This window comes from Oryctolagus cuniculus, chromosome 6 (assembly GCF_964237555.1).
Source record: "Oryctolagus cuniculus chromosome 6, mOryCun1.1, whole genome shotgun sequence".
NCBI lineage: Eukaryota > Metazoa > Chordata > Mammalia > Lagomorpha > Leporidae > Oryctolagus > Oryctolagus cuniculus.
Window position 1 is genome coordinate 168,200,035 of NC_091437.1, and position 16,388 is coordinate 168,216,422.

The 16,388-nt window shown below is 71.2% G+C and overlaps 4 protein-coding genes across 7 annotated transcripts; 3 read left to right on the plus strand and 1 right to left on the minus strand.

Annotated features, from left to right (window-relative positions):
* Nucleotides 1–39: 39 nt before the first annotated feature.
* GPT (glutamic--pyruvic transaminase) lies at nucleotides 40–4,189 on the plus strand. 4 transcript variants are annotated; one of them, XM_051828705.2, is made up of 12 exons: nucleotides 40–1,313; nucleotides 1,688–1,853; nucleotides 1,965–2,054; nucleotides 2,136–2,244; nucleotides 2,339–2,472; nucleotides 2,569–2,812; nucleotides 2,943–3,022; nucleotides 3,094–3,230; nucleotides 3,308–3,482; nucleotides 3,572–3,727; nucleotides 3,812–3,924; nucleotides 4,013–4,189. In XM_051828705.2, exons 1-12 carry the CDS (start codon nucleotides 1,270–1,272, stop codon nucleotides 4,101–4,103), a joined length of 1,539 nt encoding a protein of 512 aa, XP_051684665.2. In that variant the 5' UTR covers nucleotides 40–1,269; the 3' UTR covers nucleotides 4,104–4,189. The 4 variants fall into 4 exon arrangements, with proteins under 4 accessions (XP_051684665.2, XP_051684666.2, XP_069931784.1 ...); XM_051828706.2 differs by having other exon boundaries at nucleotides 40–834; XM_070075683.1 differs by lacking the exon at nucleotides 2,136–2,244.
* A 156-nt stretch (nucleotides 4,190–4,345) lies between these two features.
* MFSD3 (major facilitator superfamily domain containing 3) lies at nucleotides 4,346–7,506 on the plus strand. Its single transcript, XM_051828713.2, has 5 exons — nucleotides 4,346–6,599; nucleotides 6,677–6,824; nucleotides 6,911–7,035; nucleotides 7,103–7,212; nucleotides 7,289–7,506. The coding sequence occupies exons 1-5, from the start codon at nucleotides 5,909–5,911 to the stop codon at nucleotides 7,460–7,462; spliced, it is 1,248 nt and encodes a 415-aa protein (XP_051684673.1). The 5' UTR covers nucleotides 4,346–5,908; the 3' UTR covers nucleotides 7,463–7,506.
* Nucleotides 7,101–13,242, minus strand: RECQL4 (RecQ like helicase 4). Its single transcript, XM_070075689.1, has 22 exons — nucleotides 13,000–13,242; nucleotides 12,901–12,934; nucleotides 12,717–12,814; nucleotides 12,374–12,559; nucleotides 11,656–12,282; nucleotides 11,436–11,583; nucleotides 11,254–11,352; nucleotides 11,066–11,158; nucleotides 10,890–10,982; nucleotides 10,682–10,818; nucleotides 10,398–10,481; nucleotides 10,148–10,330; nucleotides 9,894–10,073; nucleotides 9,684–9,825; nucleotides 9,347–9,597; nucleotides 8,988–9,279; nucleotides 8,782–8,911; nucleotides 8,524–8,693; nucleotides 8,268–8,448; nucleotides 8,037–8,196; nucleotides 7,813–7,921; nucleotides 7,101–7,730 (listed from the first exon to the last, which is right to left on the minus strand). Exons 1-22 carry the CDS (start codon nucleotides 13,240–13,242, stop codon nucleotides 7,606–7,608), a joined length of 3,765 nt encoding a protein of 1,254 aa, XP_069931790.1. The 3' UTR covers nucleotides 7,101–7,605.
* Nucleotides 13,243–13,246: 4 nt separating this feature from the next.
* LRRC14 (leucine rich repeat containing 14) lies at nucleotides 13,247–16,388 on the plus strand. Its single transcript, XM_051828707.2, has 4 exons — nucleotides 13,247–13,325; nucleotides 14,441–14,793; nucleotides 14,883–15,467; nucleotides 15,557–16,388. Exons 2-4 carry the CDS (start codon nucleotides 14,465–14,467, stop codon nucleotides 16,122–16,124), a joined length of 1,482 nt encoding a protein of 493 aa, XP_051684667.2. The 5' UTR covers nucleotides 13,247–13,325; nucleotides 14,441–14,464; the 3' UTR covers nucleotides 16,125–16,388.

The following is a 16,388-nucleotide window of genomic DNA, read 5'->3' on the forward strand; positions in this document are numbered from 1 at the left end:
TGCGTGCCGGGGCCCGCACGTGGCAGTCCCGGCGCTCTGGGAGGGGCCCACAGCCCTGTGCAGGAAGCCTCAGTGCTCCCCTCCTGAGTCCTGCCTTCCGGAAGGAGCAGGGCGCTTTGGGGGGCCACTCCTTGGGGACCAAGGCTGAGGGTGGCCGTGCCAGGGGGCGGAGACCCCAGCCTGGAAGGGGAGGTGGTTTTCCCAGGACTGCTGGGCCCGAGCCAGAGGGGCAGAGCAGGCACAAGGCTGGCATTGCACACTTCCCTGGGGGAGGGGGCGGGTCCGTCGTCGCTGGCGTGTCGCCCTGATCCTGGCTGCCAGCTTCCGCCTGGGGTGGGACAGGGGACAGGCAGTTGGCCACTTGGGCTCCAAGCTGGCTGGGCACAGTGTGCCAGAGTGAGAGGGGCCCCTAAGGGGTCTCAAGAGGGAGGGCTGAGGGCACTGCCAGTTCATGTCCATGGCGGTAGCTTTGCACACCCGCCGGTGCCGGGGGGCATGGGTGTGAGCTACTGGCCTCTCCCCCCGTCCCCTGCTGGGCACTGACTGGGTCAGCCCAGTGTCCTGAGGGCCCGCCCTTCTCCTGGCACAGTGGTTGGAGAGCTGCTGTCCTTAGGTCTGGGGGAGGGCCAGGAGCTGGCTGCCGGTTAAATTTAGTGTGTGGGGCGGTACAGCTGCCCAAGGTCCACCTGCCTCGAGGCTGCCACTTGGGCCGCACTGCCGGGAGGCGGGCAGGGGCTGGCTCTGCCTGGGGCTGGGCCACGTTAACCTGTGCTCCAGCCCGAGGGCCAGCTCTGCACGGGGAGGCTGTGGTGGCGGCAGGGCGGAAAGGTGCAGGTGAGAGACAGGTGGGCCAGCCCCGCAGGGAGGGATCCTGACGGCCTCTCTCCGCCGGCTCCAGGCGCCGGCCTCCTGACCCTGCTGACCCTCCTGTCAGGCGCCTGGCTGTGCCATCCTGGCTGTGCCCTGGGCCTCTGGAGGTGGGGCTCCGAGGACCTATCCCGGCAGCTTCCTGCGCGCTCCACCAATCAGGGGCAGGAGAAGGGAAACTTGGGTCACCTCTGGCCCCGGGTGTGGCCCCAAGGGCAGCCCCAGGGTGGAGGCCCCGGCGCTCCAGGCCCTTGCAGTGCTGCCTGGGGGACCAAGGTCCAACCCTGTGCTCCTGCAGCCTCTGGTGTGGCTGCCAGCTCCTCACCCCCTCCCCCAGTGCCCCCAGGATTCCTAAGGCTTGGCTCAGTTACCTAGGAGACGGGTCTGCTGGCCCCAGCAAAGATGGGGTTGCCAAGAGGACTAGGCCTCGGCCGGGCCCTGCTGGGGTAAACCTCCATCCTCCCTGGACCCGCTGGGCCCGGCCCCCACCCCTCAGCTGTGGCTCCTCGGCTGTCCCTACCCCCCATGTGGGTCTCCTGCTCCCCTGCCCCGGGGATGCGGGGCGGGCACTGGGCCTGGCGCCAAGCCCCGCCTGCCACCTCACCCACTCCCTCTGGCTCCCTGGGGCAGAACTGCGCCCTGGCGGATGGGGTGGGGCCAGGCAGCCCCAGCCCCTTCAGCCGGGCTCCAGCAGAGTGGGCGCCCCTGCCAGGCTCCCACCCTCCCAGTCCTGGCCTGCGGAGCCTGTCAGACAGCCGCCACTCTACCCACTTCTTGGTCCTGCTGCCTTCTGAGCTGCCTTCCCACCTGGTCTGAGCAGAACCATGGCCTTGAGAGCAGGTGACCAGAGCAAGGTCGCAAGATGTGGGCTGAAGGAGAAGGTGCTGACGCTGGACACCATGAACCCCTGTGTGCGGAAGGTGGAGTACGCCGTGCGCGGCCCCATAGTGCTGCGCGCCTTGGAGCTGGAGCAGGAGCTGCGCCAGGTACGGTCCTGGGCCCCCGCTGCTGTGCTGGCGGCGCCTGGGCCCCAGGCTCGGCCCGGCCCAGGGGTGCACGGGGCTGTGGGGTCCGACCTGCCTGCTTCCCGCTCCCAGGGTGTGAAGAAGCCCTTCACCGAGGTGATCCGCGCCAACATCGGCGATGCGCAGGCTATGGGTCAGAAACCCATCACCTTCCTGCGCCAGGTGAGGCTGCTGTGCGGCCGCTGCCCCCGCCCGCTTGCCCGCCCTGCGCCCTGCGCCCGCGCTCAGCGCCTGTCCTCCCAGGTGCTGGCCCTGTGTGTCAACCCCGACCTCCTGAGCAGCCCTGACTTCCCCGCTGACGCCAAGAGGAGGGCAGAGCGCATCCTGCAGGCGTGCGGGGGCCACAGCCTGGGTGAGGGCTGGTGCCGCAGGGCGGTCTGGGCGGGCAGGTTGCGGGGCCTTGGCCACCCTCACGGGCCTCTGCGTCTCGCCCCGGCCCGGTCCAGGAGCCTACAGCATCAGCTCTGGCATCCAGCTGATCCGCGAGGACGTGGCCCGGTACATCGAGAGGCGCGATGGAGGCATCCCCGCCAACCCCAGCAACATCTTCCTGTCCACGGGCGCCAGCGACGCCATCGTGGTGGGTCAGGCCAGGGGGACACGCGCGGGCGACCCGGGGCAGGGCGTGGGTGCGGCCCGGGGCCCGCCAACCCCGCCTTCTCCCCTGTGCCCGCAGACGGTGCTGAAGTTGCTGGTGGCCGGCGAGGGCCGCACGCGCACGGGCGTGCTCATCCCCATCCCGCAGTACCCGCTCTACTCGGCCGCGCTGGCCGAGCTGAACGCGGTGCAGGTGGACTACTATCTGGACGAGGAGCGAGCCTGGGCGCTCGACGTGGCCGAGCTGCGGCGCGCGCTGCGCCAGGCTCGTGACCGCTGCTGCCCGCGCGCGCTCTGCGTCATCAACCCTGGCAACCCCACCGGTGCGCCCCGCCCGCCCTGACGTGCGCCCTGCCCCGCACGCCCAGTCTCTCCTCGCTCCGGCCCGGCCCGGCCCGGCCCCGACATGCGCCCTGGGCTGACCCTGCGCGCGCTGTTTCCCCCGCACCCCAGGGCAGGTGCAGACCCGCGAATGCATCGAGGCGGTGATCCGCTTCGCCTTCGAGGAGCGGCTCTTCCTGATGGCTGATGAGGTGCGGGCGGCAGCGAGAGCCCGGGGAGGGTGGGCTGGCCGCGGCCCCGCGTGACGCCCGCCGCCCCGCAGGTGTACCAGGACAACGTGTATGCCGAGGGCTCGCAGTTCCACTCGTTCAAGAAGGTGCTGGCGGAGCTGGGGCCGCCGTACGCGACGCAGCAGGAGCTGGCCTCTTTCCACTCGGCCTCCAAGGGCTACATGGGCGAGTGCGTGCGGGCCCGCCGGGGGTGTGGGCCGCGCCCCAGCTCAGCCGCCCTCCTCGACGCCCGCCCTCGCCCCGCAGGTGCGGGTTCCGCGGTGGCTACGTCGAGGTGGTGAACATGGACCCCGCAGTCCAGCAGCAAATGCTGAAGCTCATGAGCGTGCGGCTGTGCCCCCCGGTGCCGGGCCAGGCCCTGCTGGACATGGTGGTCAGCCCGCCTGAGCCCTCCGACCCCTCCTTCGCGCAGTTCCAGGCGGTGAGCGGGCGGGGGCAGCAGGCGGGGGTCGGGAAGACGCCGTGCCCCCCGGCCTGCTGCGCTGACCGTGGGTCCCTCCGCGGCCGCAGGAAAAGCAGGCGGTGCTGGCCGAGCTGGCGGCCAAGGCCAAGCTCACCGAGCAGGTCTTCAACCAGGCTCCGGGCATTCGCTGCAACCCGGTGCAGGGCGCCATGTACTCTTTCCCGCGCATGCAGCTGCCCCCGCGCGCCGTGCAGCGCGCCCAGGTGGGCCGGGGCCGGGCAGGGGCGGGGCTGGGCGGGGCGGGGGGAGGCCGAGGCCCTGCCCCTGACCCGCACTGGCCTCCCCAGGAGCTGGGCGTGGCCCCCGACATGTTCTTCTGCCTGCGCCTGCTGGAGGAGACCGGTATCTGCGTGGTGCCTGGGAGCGGCTTTGGGCAGCGGGAAGGCACCTACCACTTCCGGTGAGGCCCTGACTCTTCCCCGTGCCCCCGCCACCCCCCCCCCCCGCCTCGCCTCGCCCCGCCCCGCCGCTGACGCCGCCCCTTTCAGGATGACCATCCTGCCCCCCATGGACAAGCTGCGGCTGCTGCTGGAGAAGCTGAGCCAGTTCTACGCCAAGTTCACCCGGGAGTACTCTTGAGGGGCCCGGCCGCACTGGCCGCCTGGGGGCTGGGCACCTGTCCTGTGGGTCCCCAATAAAGCACGCGGCAGCCTGGCCCTTCGGAAGCTGTGTGGACGGCTCTGCGTTGTCCATCCTGCCTGTCTCCGGCCCGCGGCGGCCACCTGCCCTCCTGGGCTGGGTCTCCATCGTGGCCTCACATGAAAACCAGATGCCCAGTGAGGGGTGCACAGGCAGTGGTGCGAGACCCCCGGGCAGCACAGCCATTTCCTGAGGGAGACGCAGGTGTGCCGGCCTGCCACCTGCACCACGGGTGCCCCACGTCTGCATCATCTGGCTCATGTGTCATGCTTGTCACATCTGTATCGTGTGTGTGTTTGCCTCGTCCTGCCATCTGCATGATGTGTGCCTCACGTCTACCTCATGTCTCCTGTTTGTGGCATGTCTGTCCCATGTGTGCCTCAACTCTGGCAGCAGAGAAGTTGGCTGGACAGGGTGGCCAACCTGACAGGGACTTGACTTGCCTATATATATATAGTTTACTTTATTTTTTATTTTTTTGACAGGCAGAGTGGACAGTGAGAGAGAGACAGAGAGAAAGGTCTTTGCCGTTGGTTCACCCCCAGTGGCTGCTGCGGCCGGCACACTGCGCTGATCCGATGGCAGGAGCCAGGAGCCAGGTGCTTCTCCTGGTCTCCCATGGGGTGCGGGGCCCAAGCACTTGGGCCATCCTCCACTGCACTCCCTGGCCACAGCAGAGAGCTGGCCTGGAAGAGGGGCAACCGGGACAGAATCTGGCGCCCAGTATTTATATATTTTTGAAAGGTAGAATTACAGAGAGGGAGACAGAAGTCTTCTGTTCCCTTGTTCACTCCCCCAATGGCTGGAGTTGGGCTGATCCAAAGCCAGGCGCTCCATCTGGGTCTCCCCTGTGGCTGCAGCCCCACCCCCCCGCACTTGGGCCATCTTCACGGCTTTCCCAGGTGCATCAGCAGGGAGCTGGATCCAAAGTGGAACAGCTGGGACTCGAACCCGCGTCCATATGGGATAAAGAGCTGCAGGCAGCAGCTTCACTGGCTACACAGCGTCAGCCCCTTGGCTTGCCTCTTAACTAGAGCAACAGTGGTGGGCCCCACCTGGGGGGGCCGCAGGGGAAGCCCCCCAGCATCTGAGCAGGCTTGTCCTGGGGAGGGGCAGGCCTGTCCTCACCCTGGGACACAGGTGGGGGCCTACTGTGTGCAGGGACTTGGTCCCCACTGAGGGAGGGCACGTGGGCCAAGGACACGCCTGGAGGACAGAAGACCTGGTCAGCGCTCCAGCAGGGGCTGGGCTGGCTCGCAGCCTGGCGGGGGCGGGGGCTCGGGCTCCACCGCCATCCTGGCCGGCACAGCCTGGGCAGCAGGGGCTGCAGGGGTGCCCCGTCGGCTGGGCTGGCCAGGCGCGTCCGGCCTTGTGGCGGGACACAGGAGAGCGCCGTGGGCAGCACCCTCACCTTTCCCGCAGGCCCCTCCCTTCATCCCTGTGACCACTACCTCCGGGAGGGGCTAGAGCCACGAGCGCGGCCGCCGACCCCACGGGCTGCGGCGGGCAAGGACACGAGGGAGGACCTCCGGGCTGATTGTGCAGGGCCTCCACGTACGCGGGCTGGGCGGTGATCTCGCGGCGCCGGCCCCGCCCCCAGCCGCTTCCGGAAGCCGCGCAAGGCTTGCCGGGAGTCGCAGGCGCTCCTGAGCCGGCTCGCGTCCTTCCGGTCCCCGACGCCCCCGGCCCCAGCCCAGACCCCCATGCAGGTGTGACCCGACCAAGCCGATGGGCCCGGCCCGACCATGCGGGGGAAGCTGCTGCTTCTGGCCGGTCTCTACCTGGTGCAGGGCCTGCCCTACGGGCTCCAGTCCGGCCTGCTGCCCATCCTGCTGCGGGCCCGCGGCCTGTCGCTGACGCGCGTGGGGCTAGCCAAGGCACTGTACGCACCGTGGCTGTTCAAGCTGGCGTGGGCCCCGCTGGTGGACAGGCGGGGCTCCCCGCGGGCCTGGCTGGCGCTCAGCACGGCCGCCCTAGGCCTGGTGTGTGGGCTGCTGGCTGCCCTGCCTCCTGCCCAAGACGGCCAGGCTGCGATGCCCATCCCTGTGGCCGGGCTGCTGCTGTTACTGAACCTGGCCGCGGCGGTGCAGGACGTGGCCCTGGACACACTGGCCGTGCAGCTCCTGGAGCCCACGGAGCTGGGGCCCGGCAACACCGTGCAGGTGGTCGCCTACAAGCTGGGGGCGGCACTGGCGGGGGGCGGGCTGCTCGCCCTCCTGCCCACGCTGTCCTGGCCGCCGCTCTTTCTGCTCCTGGCTGCCACCTACTGGCTGGCCGCTGCCCTGGCATGGGCAGCCCCAGCCATCCGCCAGCGGCCGCCGCCGCCTCAGCTCGCAGAGCCACACCCCCTTGGGAAAGCCCCCCATCTCCTGCAGGGCTTGCTGGCTGTGCCTGGGACCATGTGGACGGCAGGTTTTGTGTCCACCTACAAGCTGGGTGAGTGAAGCCTCAAGTCAGGCGGCAGCACGGCTCCCTGTGGGGTGTGGGCTGCTGCAGCTCAGGGTCTCCCGCAGGCGAGCAGGGCGCCGGCAGCCTGCTGCCCCTCCTCCTGCTGGACCGCGGCGCCTCCGCCCCCGAGCTGGGGCTCTGGAACGGCGTGGGCGCCGTGGCCTGCTCCATCGCTGGCTCTGCCCTGGCCGGGGCCCTGCTAGCCAGACACTGGTGAGCGCCCTGGACAGCCCCCCCACCCCCGCCACCTGCTCCCCACCCCCCAGTGGCTCCATGTCCCCACCCCCGCCCCGTCCCAGGCGGCCGCTGCCCCTGCTGAGGTCACTGCTGCGGCTCCGCCTCGGGGGCCTGGCCTGCCAGACCGTCCTGCTCTTCCACTTGGACTCCCCAGATGCCAGCGTGGGCCCTGCCTCCGTCCTGAGAGGTAAGGGGCTGGCCTCGGGGAGGGAGGGCTGGGAGCCTGGGCCCTGTGACCAGTCCCCCCCCCCCAGGTGCAGCCTTGCTGAGTCTGTGCCTGCAGCACTTCCTGGGGGGCCTGGTCACCACCGTCACCTTCACCGTGATGATGCGCTGCAGTCAGCGGGCGCCCAGGGCCCTGCAGGTGAGGGCGTGAGGTGGGGGCGCCCGGGGCCGCTGGCTGGGCAGCTGTGCAGGCTCTGACCCCGCCCCCACCACAGGCCACGCACTACAGCCTCCTGGCCACGCTGGAGCTGCTCGGGAAGCTGCTGCTGGGGGCCCTGTCTGGAGCCCTGGCCGACGGCCTGGGCCTGCGGCTCTGCTTCTCTCTGCTGCTCGCACTGTCGGCCCTGCCCCTGCTGGACCTTGGCCTGGCCCCCAGCACGCTGGCCTGAGCCAATAAAGCAGGGCGTGCCGTGGCCCGAGTGCTGTGTCTGGACGTGTTGGGTGCCTTTTATTCTGCACTTTGCAGCCTGCCTGTCCACCCGCCCCCGTGCTTGTCCATGCTGTGTGCTGTGCCCCCCCCCCCCCCCGGCAGTCAGCGGCACGGCGGCAGGAGCTCCTCTGTGGCCAGGCGCACCAGCCCGTGGAAGTCCAGGTGCAGATACTTCCTCCAGAAGCGCTGGTCCTGCCCGTACACCTGGGCGGGGTAGCAGGGGCTTCCTGCAAGGGAGGAGCGTGCGGAGCTGAGCTGGGGGCCGCCTCCGCCCCAGCCCCCGGCCCTAGGCTGGCCCTGCGCCCTCACCGATGCCGTGGAAGATGCGGGCCAGGGTCCTGCCCGAGAACCTCTCCTCGGGCCGCAGGGACAGGAGCAGGCGGATGTCGCGGCGGATCTGCTCCTCCCAGTCCTGCAGCTGCGGGCGGGCGGGCACGTCAGTCTCCCCAGGCCCCCTGGCACCGTGGCTCACACAGCCAAGGCCCTGGGTGGCCTGGGGAACCTGGAGCCAGGCTCACCCAATCTGGACTCACTCTGGCCTGCCCCAGCTCCGGTGCCTGCTGGTCCTCAAGTCCCAGCTCCTCGGCCTCTCCCCCTTCTTCCTCAAAGTAGCGGCCGAGCAGGGCCTTGAGCCGGGCGCTGCGCTCCTCGTCCACCTGCTCCAGGCAGGGCCCGCAGCTGGGGAAGGCCACGCTGCAGAGACAAGCCTGTCAGAACCGGGCTGCACAGCTGGCCCGTCCCCAGCTCTGGCCACTCTCTCCCACCTGCGAAAGGCCTGGAAGGTCTGGCACAGGCGAGCCAGGGCCTTGCGCTCACGGGCCTGCACACAGCCATACAGGAAGTCGCAGATCTGGTCCAAGTCCTCCGCCCTCAGGTCGCCGGGGCTCCGCAGGTGGAAGGCCGGCTCCTTGAACTCCACCAGCACACCTGTGCCCCTGGGTGCACCTGCCAAAAGCGCAGCGTCCCAAGCTGGCAGGCAGCAGGGCCTGGGCTGGGCTGGGCTGGGGGGGCTGGGCTCACCTCTCCTGGACTCTGGGTCCCACTGCAGCTGGCGGAGAGCCCGCTGCACAGAGGCCAGCTCCCAGCCGCTCGCGTCCACCAGCTCCAGCATGTCCAACTCCACAGAACTGCGGCTGTGCCTGGGGTCCTCAGGTGACCACTGGGCGAAGTGTGCAGCCAGAGGGGGACACCTGTGCCCGGGGTGGGGGGTGGGAGCACACATCAGACCAGCAGCCCCTTCCTCTGTCCCCGTCCCCAGCCTGGGGGGGGGGTGCTCACCTATGGGCAAGGGCCTGGAGCTGAGCGGGGCCCCCAGGGCAGCGCAGATGGCAGCGGGTGTGGGCGGCGGGCAGCAGCTCCAGCCAGTGCCGAGGGTGCAGCTCCAGGTAACACAGCAGAGTCTCTATGGCTAGGGCCAGAGCAGGGCTCAGGGCACACAGGATGGGGCCCTCCTCACACCCCAGGCCCTCCTCCGGGTCCCTCACCCTCCTCCGGCATGTCCAGTGCCTGCACTGTCTGCTGTGCTGGGAGCAGCCGCTCGTGACCAGAGCAGGCTCTCCTGCCGGACGCGGGGGCTGCCTGCTGGCCGTGGTGCCGCTGGGCCTCCTGGGAGGGGGGGCCTGCCGCGGGCCTCTCGCCGCCCACACCTCCCTCCTGGGCTGGGAGCAGCTGGGAGCAGGTGCAGGGCGCAAACGCCCACTGCACCAGCTTCTTCACGGCCAGGAAGTCCGTGCCGTCAGCGTGCACGTGTCTGCGCAGCTCCCGGAGGTCTTCACCCTGCAGGGGACAGTCGTGAGGAGCGGCCAGGGTGGCGGACACCCCCGCGGCCAGGAGGGGGACCAACCTGGGGCTGCAGGAAGAGGTGGCAGTGGGCAGGCTGCCCGTCACGCCCAGCCCGGCCCACGGCCTGCACGTAGCTCTCGACGCTCGGGGGCAGCCCCAGGTGCAGCACGGCCCGCACATCCGGCCGGTCCAGCCCCATCCCGAAGGCCACCGTGGCCACCACCACGCGCAGCTGGCCCTGCATGAACGCCCGCTGCACGCGCCGCCGCTCCTGGCTCAGCATGCCGGCGTGGTAGGCTTGGGCCACGGCCTCTGGAGAAGGCAGACAGGCAGCCGCTGGCACGAAGGCATGGGTGCCCAGGCGGAGTCCTCAGGGGCCCCAGCCCTGCCTGCCTCACCTGCGGGCCCCAGGCCCGGAGCCCCACGCAGGCAGGTTCGCAGGAGCGCGGCGATCCGCTCCGTGTCCTCGCGCCGGATGCAGTACACGATGATGGAATCCAGCGCCCGGAAGCGCTCGCCCTGCAGTAGCGTCACCACAGCCTGCCGAGGGGCAGTGTCAGAGCGGCCGCCTGCAGGGGCCCCGGGGCCCCTGGGCTGTGCACACCCACCTGCTCGGGGTCCCTGTCCATGGACACGGAGAGATGCAGATTCGGGGGGATGGCAACCGGCCCGCCGAGGCCCAGCTCCTCAGCCACGCCCAGGTGCTGGGCCACGTCACGGGCAGTGCTCCGTGTGGCGGTGGCTGTGAGGCCCAGGAAACAGCGCACGCCCATGCGTTCCCGAAGCACCTGTGCCAGAGGTGGGTCACTGAGCCCAGGTGGGCCCTGGTCCGCTCACCCACCCAGACCCGTCCGCGGCTCACCTTGCAGACGCGCAGGTAGCAGGGCCGGAAGTTGTGGGACCACTGGGACAGGCAGTGAGCCTCGTCGATGCACGCGAAGGCCACAGGAGGCAGCTGGGCGGCCAGGGGGAGGCCGGCAGGGCCCCCGGCCCCCACCAGTGCTTCGGGGGACAGCATCAGCACATGCACCTGGGCTGCGCGCACCTGAAGCCGACACAGTCAGGCGCGACCCGGGTGCCTGCCCACCGCTCCCCTTACACGAGGCGCCTACCTTTTGCAGGACAGACTCCCGCTGCTTCCTGGTCATGCCCGAGTGGAGGCAGGCTGCCCTGAGACACGGGGGCAGGCCTGACACCTGCAGATGGGGGCACAAGGCTCTCACGGGCCCCCCGTCCTCCCAGAGCCGCCTTGGGGACAGCACTGCTCCCTCGGGGGTGGACTCCCACAGGGCCAAGGCCAGCTGGGACCCTTGCAGCTCCTGTTGGGGGGTGTGGGTTTGGAGAGGAGTAGAAGCCCCTCGCTGGCGACGTGTGCTGAGGGGTGTGGCTCACGCACCTGGTCATCCATGAGTGACAGCAGGGGAGAGACCACCAGGGTGAGGCAGGGACTACGCCGGGCGAACAGCAGGGCCGGGAGCTGGTAGCACAGGGACTTGCCGGCCCCTGTGGGCAGCACCAGCAGGGTGGAGATGCCTGGGCAGACGAGGCCAGCAGTGAGGCTGCCGGCCTGAGCCCCTGCCCCAGCCGCCCGCGACCGTGCTCACCAGACAGGATCCGCATGACTGCATGCTCCTGCCCAGGGCGGAAGGCTCGGTGACCCAGCTCCTCCAGGGCCTGGAACACCTCAGCCGGCGTCTCTGTGGATATGCGTGCCGGTCACCACAACCTGCGTCGCCCCGGCTCCTCGGGAGGGGCTCTGGGGCAGGGGACACGTGCTTACCGGTCACCTGCCCCGAGGGCCCCGGGGGATAGAGTGGCAGCACGGCGGGAGGCACCTGCGGCTCAGGCTCCGCAGGTTTTGCGTCCTCGTCACCTGGGAGCCACACAGGAGGGAGCTGTGTCGTTGTGTGGGAGACCCCCCGATGGGCTGAGGTCACTCCAGTCACTGCGCACAGCTGCCCAACCCACCTGGGAACGGGCACTGGGCAGCTCGAGTCCTCCGGGCCACTTCCTCCACAGTGAGAGCAGGTGGGACTTCCTCCTTCCCCTGGAGGGCTGGGGCAGGGCCTGTGCCAGGTGGAGACCTGTAGGGCCTTTGGCTTGGGCCGCAAGTGCCCCCCAAAGCAGCACCGAGTGTCAGCCCAACTCACCCCCCGGTGTCGAGGCCTCAGCGGGCTGGGGGCACTGAGACATCCAGTGGCCGAACTGCCCACACCGGAAGCAGGAGTCCTTGGCTGCAGAGCTGGGCCTCCCCCCACCAAAACACTCCCCTTTCTTCTGCCACTTCTGCTTCCGAGCCTGGAGAGGGGCCAGCAGGGAGGTCACAGCGGGGAGAGACGGAGGAGGGGACGCCCGCCCTGCCCGGCTCACCTGCTCGCGGAGCCTCCTGCCACGGAGGGCTGCGGCCCGCACGTGGCACTTCCGCTTCATGCTGAGCCGGACGTAGTTGCCCCTGTCCCGGACGCCCGGCCTGGGGGGGGCCCGCGGGGCAGCCGTGCCCTCCGCCTCCCCTGTCCAGGCTGCTGCGGCCCCGGCCCCCTCAGAGCGGGGGCCCCCTTGACAGCCACCCTGCTGAGCCTGGGCCGGGCCACCCCCAGGCTCCTCGCTGGGCCGGGGGCTGCCTGTGTCAGCCTGGGCCGTCTGCGGGGCTGCAGCCTCTGGCCCCTGTGAAGGTGCCTCAGAGGCAGCGCTGGGGTCAGGGCCAGCCTGCTCGCCCGAGGTCAGAGCTTGCAGGCCAGGCCTGCAGCGCTCGGGGGCCCCCTGGGGATCTGGGCCCCCACTGTGGCACCGCTGCAGCCAGCCAGGGTCCAGGGAGCCCAGCCGCAGCCTCAGAGACGCCCGAAGCTGCTGCAGCCGGCCTGGCCCTGGCGGGGGAGGCTCCTCGCGGACTTCCTCTGGAGAGGTGGGGGCAGCCGCTGGGCCGGGCAGCTGCGGCGCAGGCTCGTCAGGGCTGGGTTTTGGTGGAGGCCGGAGTCTGCGGCCAGGGGCGGGCCCAGCCTGGGGGAGGGAGGATGGACAATAAGCAGGCCCTCGGTGGGCCCCTAACAGCCAGGCAGGGCCCCAAGCCCCGTGCAGGAGATGCGCCCACCGGTGAGAGCTGCGAGGGAGGCTGCCCCTGGCCACTGGGCCGGCCCATCCCGCCCCTCAGCTGCAGGTTGGTCTTGAGCCTCTTCCCGTAGTCCTGCCCAGGCTCCTGGCTCCGCCCTGGGGCAGGCTGGGAGCTCGGGGCCACAGCCCGATTCAGGTGGGGGCCCCAGCAGCTGGACTCCGGGGCCTGCAGGAGGAGACAGGGGCGCGGGGCAGGGCAAGGGCTGGCTGGCGTGGGGGCCGCAGGTGGCCCACCGCCCCCCGGCCGGTTCTGTGTCCCAGGAGCCGCGTCTAGGCTGCGGCCACACAGCCGACAGGGAGGCTGGGTGACGGGGCTTGGGTACCTCCTCGGCCGCCGCAGGGGGCGACTGCGCGGAAGTGCGGGGCTCGCCGCCGGCCTGGCTCTGGGCCTTCTTCAAGACGCGGTACCGCCTGTAGAGCGCTGCGCGGGCGGGCAGGGGCCGAGGTTAGGGTGCGGCGCGGGGCCTCGGCCCCGGGGCCCGCCGCTCCCGGCGCCCGCACGCTCACCGCGGATCTCCTCGGACGCCGCCGCCACGTCCTCCTGCGGGAGAAGCGCGTCAGCCACGGCGTCGCGCCCGCAGCCCCCGGCCCCTCGGCGACCCGCACCTGGCCGGGCCGCCTCCCGTGCTGCCGCCAGAAGGCGCGCTCCCACTCCTGCAGCCGCATCCGCAGCCCCCGCAGCCCCTCCATGGCGCGCGCCGGCCGGGCCCCCGCGCCCCGCGAATCTCCCGCGGCCAGGGCGACATCCGGCCGCTGGCCAATGGGGGCGCTCGGCGGGGCCGGGAGGCGGTCGCTGGGCGGGATCAGCCAATCCACCGGGAGCCGGCCAATGGGCGGTGCCTGCGTCATCGCGGCGCGCCACGGCGCGGGGCGGGTCGCGGCAGAAGGCTGAGGCGGGGCCGGCGGCGGCGGCGGCGGCGGCTGTGGGGCCGGTGAGCGCGGGCTGCCGTGCGGGGTTCGGAGCGGGGCGGCGCGTGCCCCGGGCCCTGCTTGGCCGCGAGGGGCGTGGCGGAGGCCCTCGGGGAGTCCTGTCTGGGCCGCGCGGCGGCCGACGCTCCGAGTCCTGGGCCGGGGCCGGGCATCCAGGCGCTGCGGCTGCGGGCAGGGAAGGCTCCAGCGGCCCCCGGCGTCCGACAGGGCGGCCGTGGACCCCGGCTGGCGGCGCTCCGGTCCAGAGGAGCAGGCTCTGCCGGGGAGGCGGGGGTGGGGAGCGCCTCCCGCACTGTCCTGGGCCCCGAGGAGCCGGGCGGGGCGTCTCGCCGGGACGGAGCGGCCTCGGAGCCCGGCGTTCGCCCCGGCCTCTCTGTTTCTTTCGTGACAGGGGCGCGGGGGTCCCGTCAGTGAGGCACGAGCCGTCCTCGCGAGATTTGATCACGAGCAGAGCCGGGCTGAGGGTGGGCTCCCGCGGGACCCGGTGCCTGTTTGTTGGTGGGCAGGGCGCCGGGGCCAGAGCGCCCTCCTCCCGCTGCCGCGAGCCCCACGCGTGGGGTGACCTTGGGCAGGGCCCGGGCCTTGGCTTTCCAGCCTACGGAGGTGCCTGGCGCAGGTGTCCTGTGGGCTCGGCCCGGGTGCCACCGTGGCAGCTGTGTGTCTGGCCTGAATCTCGCAGACTTAGGCCTTGGCCTCCACGCTGGTTCCCCTGGGAAGAGAGAAATGTGTGGACACGTGGCGAGGACTTTGCAAGGCGGGAGCATTGGGGTCTCCGTGCCTGGTGACACCGCGTGGAGGTTCATAGCCGCGTCATGCGGGCTCGTGGTGCTCTGGGCCTCGGCCCTCCTGCCCGCCCTGGTGCTTGCTGCTCTCCCTGTGCCTCGTGGAGCCCACGGGCCTCTCCCCCGATGCCCGCGAAGGCCAGGGGGAGGGGCTTCTGTGCTGTAGGCTTGCGAGTGCCCATGGCGGTGGGGGCGGGGTCCCGGTGTGTGCAGGGCCCGGCCCGCGCCAGGCCCCTGGTGGCCGCTCCCGCTAGCTGCTGACTTCACCGGGCCTGGTGTCGGGAGGGGACAGCCGGCCTGCAGCTTCGCCTTCCCCACTAAGGCCTCTCCTGCAGGTGGCACCTGCCGGGCCCGGCGCCATGCACACACTCGTGTTCCTGAGCACGCGGCAGGTGCTCCAGTGCCAGCCGGCTGCCTGCCAGGCCCTGCCGCTGCTGCCGCGCGAGCTGTTCCCCCTGCTGTTCAAGGTGGCCTTCATGGACAGGAAGACGGCCGTGCTGCGCGAGCTGGTGCGCTGCTGGCCTTTCCCGCTGCTCAGCTTCCAGCAGCTGCTGCAGGAGTGCGCCCACTGCAGCCGCGCCCTGCTGCAGGAGCGGCCCAGCACCGAGAGCATGCAGGCCGTCATCCTGGGGCTGACCGCCCGGCTGCGCGCCCCCGAGGCTGGCGCCGGCACACAGCCCCTCTGCAGGTAGGCTTGCTGGGGCAGGGGCGGGCACCTTGCTGTGGCCCCGAGTGGCTGCCGGGGGTGTGAGCACTGCTCTCACCCCCCACCCCCAGGAAGCACGTGCTGCGGGTGCTGGACATGACGGGCCTCCTGGACGACGGCGTGGAGCAGGACCCCGGCACCATGAGCATGTGGGACTGCACCGCGGCCGTGGCCCGCACGTGCATCGCCCAGCAGCACGGTGGGGCTGCGCAGCCGGGGCCGGCCCCCGTGCCCGTGGAGGTGCGTGTGGACCTGCGGGTGAACCGGGCCTCCTATGCGTTCCTGCGGGAGGCGCTGCGCAGCAGCGTGGGCAGCCCGCTGAGGCTGTGCTGCCGGGACCTGCGGGCGGAGGACCTGCCCATGCGCAACACCGTGGCCCTGCTGCAGCTCCTGGACGCGGGCTGCCTGCGCCGCGTGGACCTGCGCTTCAACAACCTGGGCCTCCGCGGCCTGTCCGTCATCATCCCGCACGTGGCCCGCTTCCAGCAGCTGGCCAGTCTGCGGCTGCACTACGTGCACGGGGACTCGCGGCAGCCTTCCGTGGACGGCGAGGACAACTTCCGCTACTTCCTGGCCCAGATGGGCCGCTTCGCCTGCCTGCGGGAGCTCAGCATGGGCTCCTCCCTGCTCTCCGGGAGGCTGGACCAGCTGCTCAGGTGAGCAGGCCCCGCCCCCCGCGCTCTCCCCGGGCCCTGCGGTGACCCCTCCGTGGCCTGTGACCCCTCCGTGGCCCGTGTCCCCGCAGCACGCTGCAGTGCCCCCTGGAGAGCCTGGAGCTGGCCTTCTGCGCCCTGTTGCCTGAGGACCTGCGCTTCTTGGCACGGAGCCCCCACGCCGCCCACCTGAAGAAGCTGGACCTGAGTGGCAACGACCTGTCCGGCAGCCAGCTGGCCCCCTTCCAAGGCCTGCTGCAGGCGGCCGCGCCCACGCTGCTGCACCTCGAGCTGACCGAGTGCCAGCTGGCCGACCCTCAGCTGCTGGCCACGCTCCCCGTTCTGACCCGCTGTGCCAACCTCCGCTACCTCGGCCTCTATGGCAACCCGCTGTCCATGGCTGGCCTCAAGGAGCTGCTGCGGGACTCGGCCGGGCAGGCCGAGCTGCGCACCGTGGTGCACCCCTTCCCCGTGGACTGCTACGAGGGCCTGCCCTGGCCGCCGCCGGCCTCCGTGCTGCTGGAGGCCTCCATCAATGAGGAGAAGTTTGCCCGCGTGGAAGCCGAGCTACACCAGCTGCTGGTGGCCTCGGGCCGCGCCCACGTGCTCTGGACCACAGACATCTACGGGCGCCTGGCCGCGGACTACTTCAGCCTATGACCGCTGGGCTCGGGGAGAGGCCGGCTGGTGCCATGGCTGCCATGGCTGGGGCCATGAGGCAGAGGCGCTGGTCTCAGGCGCTGCGGGGTCGGCCTTGCTCCTGGGTGCACCCGCTCCCTAATTGGCTGACCCGTGGGCCCCAGGGCCGGGCCTGGCCGTTCTAGGGCCCTGGACCCCTCGGAACTCCTGGCCCCAGCTGTGCGCAAACTCCGTGGGCTTTGGGCGGGCGGATGTCACCGAGGTCCAAGAGCGCAGTGTCTGGAA

Bases quoted from the DNA above. Each gene is read 5' to 3' on its own strand.
- GPT (XM_051828705.2), top strand. From the start codon at position 1,270: ATGGGGTTGCCAAGAGGACTAGGCCTCGGCCGGGCCCTGCTGGG. The intron at 3,023-3,093 runs GTGCGGGCGGCA...GCCGCCCCGCAG, and splicing joins TCTTCCTGATGGCTGATGAG to GTGTACCAGGACAACGTGTA. The intron at 3,231-3,307 runs GTGCGTGCGGGC...CTCGCCCCGCAG, and splicing joins TCCAAGGGCTACATGGGCGA to GTGCGGGTTCCGCGGTGGCT.
- MFSD3 (XM_051828713.2), top strand. From the start codon at position 5,909: ATGCGGGGGAAGCTGCTGCTTCTGGCCGGTCTCTACCTGGTGCAGGGC. The intron at 6,825-6,910 runs GTGAGCGCCCTG...GCCCCGTCCCAG, and splicing joins GCCCTGCTAGCCAGACACTG to GCGGCCGCTGCCCCTGCTGA. The intron at 7,213-7,288 runs GTGAGGGCGTGA...CCCCCACCACAG, and splicing joins GGGCGCCCAGGGCCCTGCAG to GCCACGCACTACAGCCTCCT.
- RECQL4 (XM_070075689.1), bottom strand. From the start codon at position 13,242: ATGACGCAGGCACCGCCCATTGGCCGGCTCCCGGTGGATTGGCTGATC. The intron at 11,353-11,435 runs GTGAGTTGGGCT...CACCTGGCACAG, and splicing joins TGAGGCCTCGACACCGGGGG to GCCCTGCCCCAGCCCTCCAG. The intron at 10,819-10,889 runs GTGAGCACGGTC...TCGTCTGCCCAG, and splicing joins AGTCATGCGGATCCTGTCTG to GCATCTCCACCCTGCTGGTG.
- LRRC14 (XM_051828707.2), top strand. From the start codon at position 14,465: ATGCACACACTCGTGTTCCTGAGCACGCGGCAGGTGCTCCAGTGCCAG. The intron at 14,794-14,882 runs GTAGGCTTGCTG...CCCCACCCCCAG, and splicing joins GGCACACAGCCCCTCTGCAG to GAAGCACGTGCTGCGGGTGC. The intron at 15,468-15,556 runs GTGAGCAGGCCC...GTGTCCCCGCAG, and splicing joins AGGCTGGACCAGCTGCTCAG to CACGCTGCAGTGCCCCCTGG.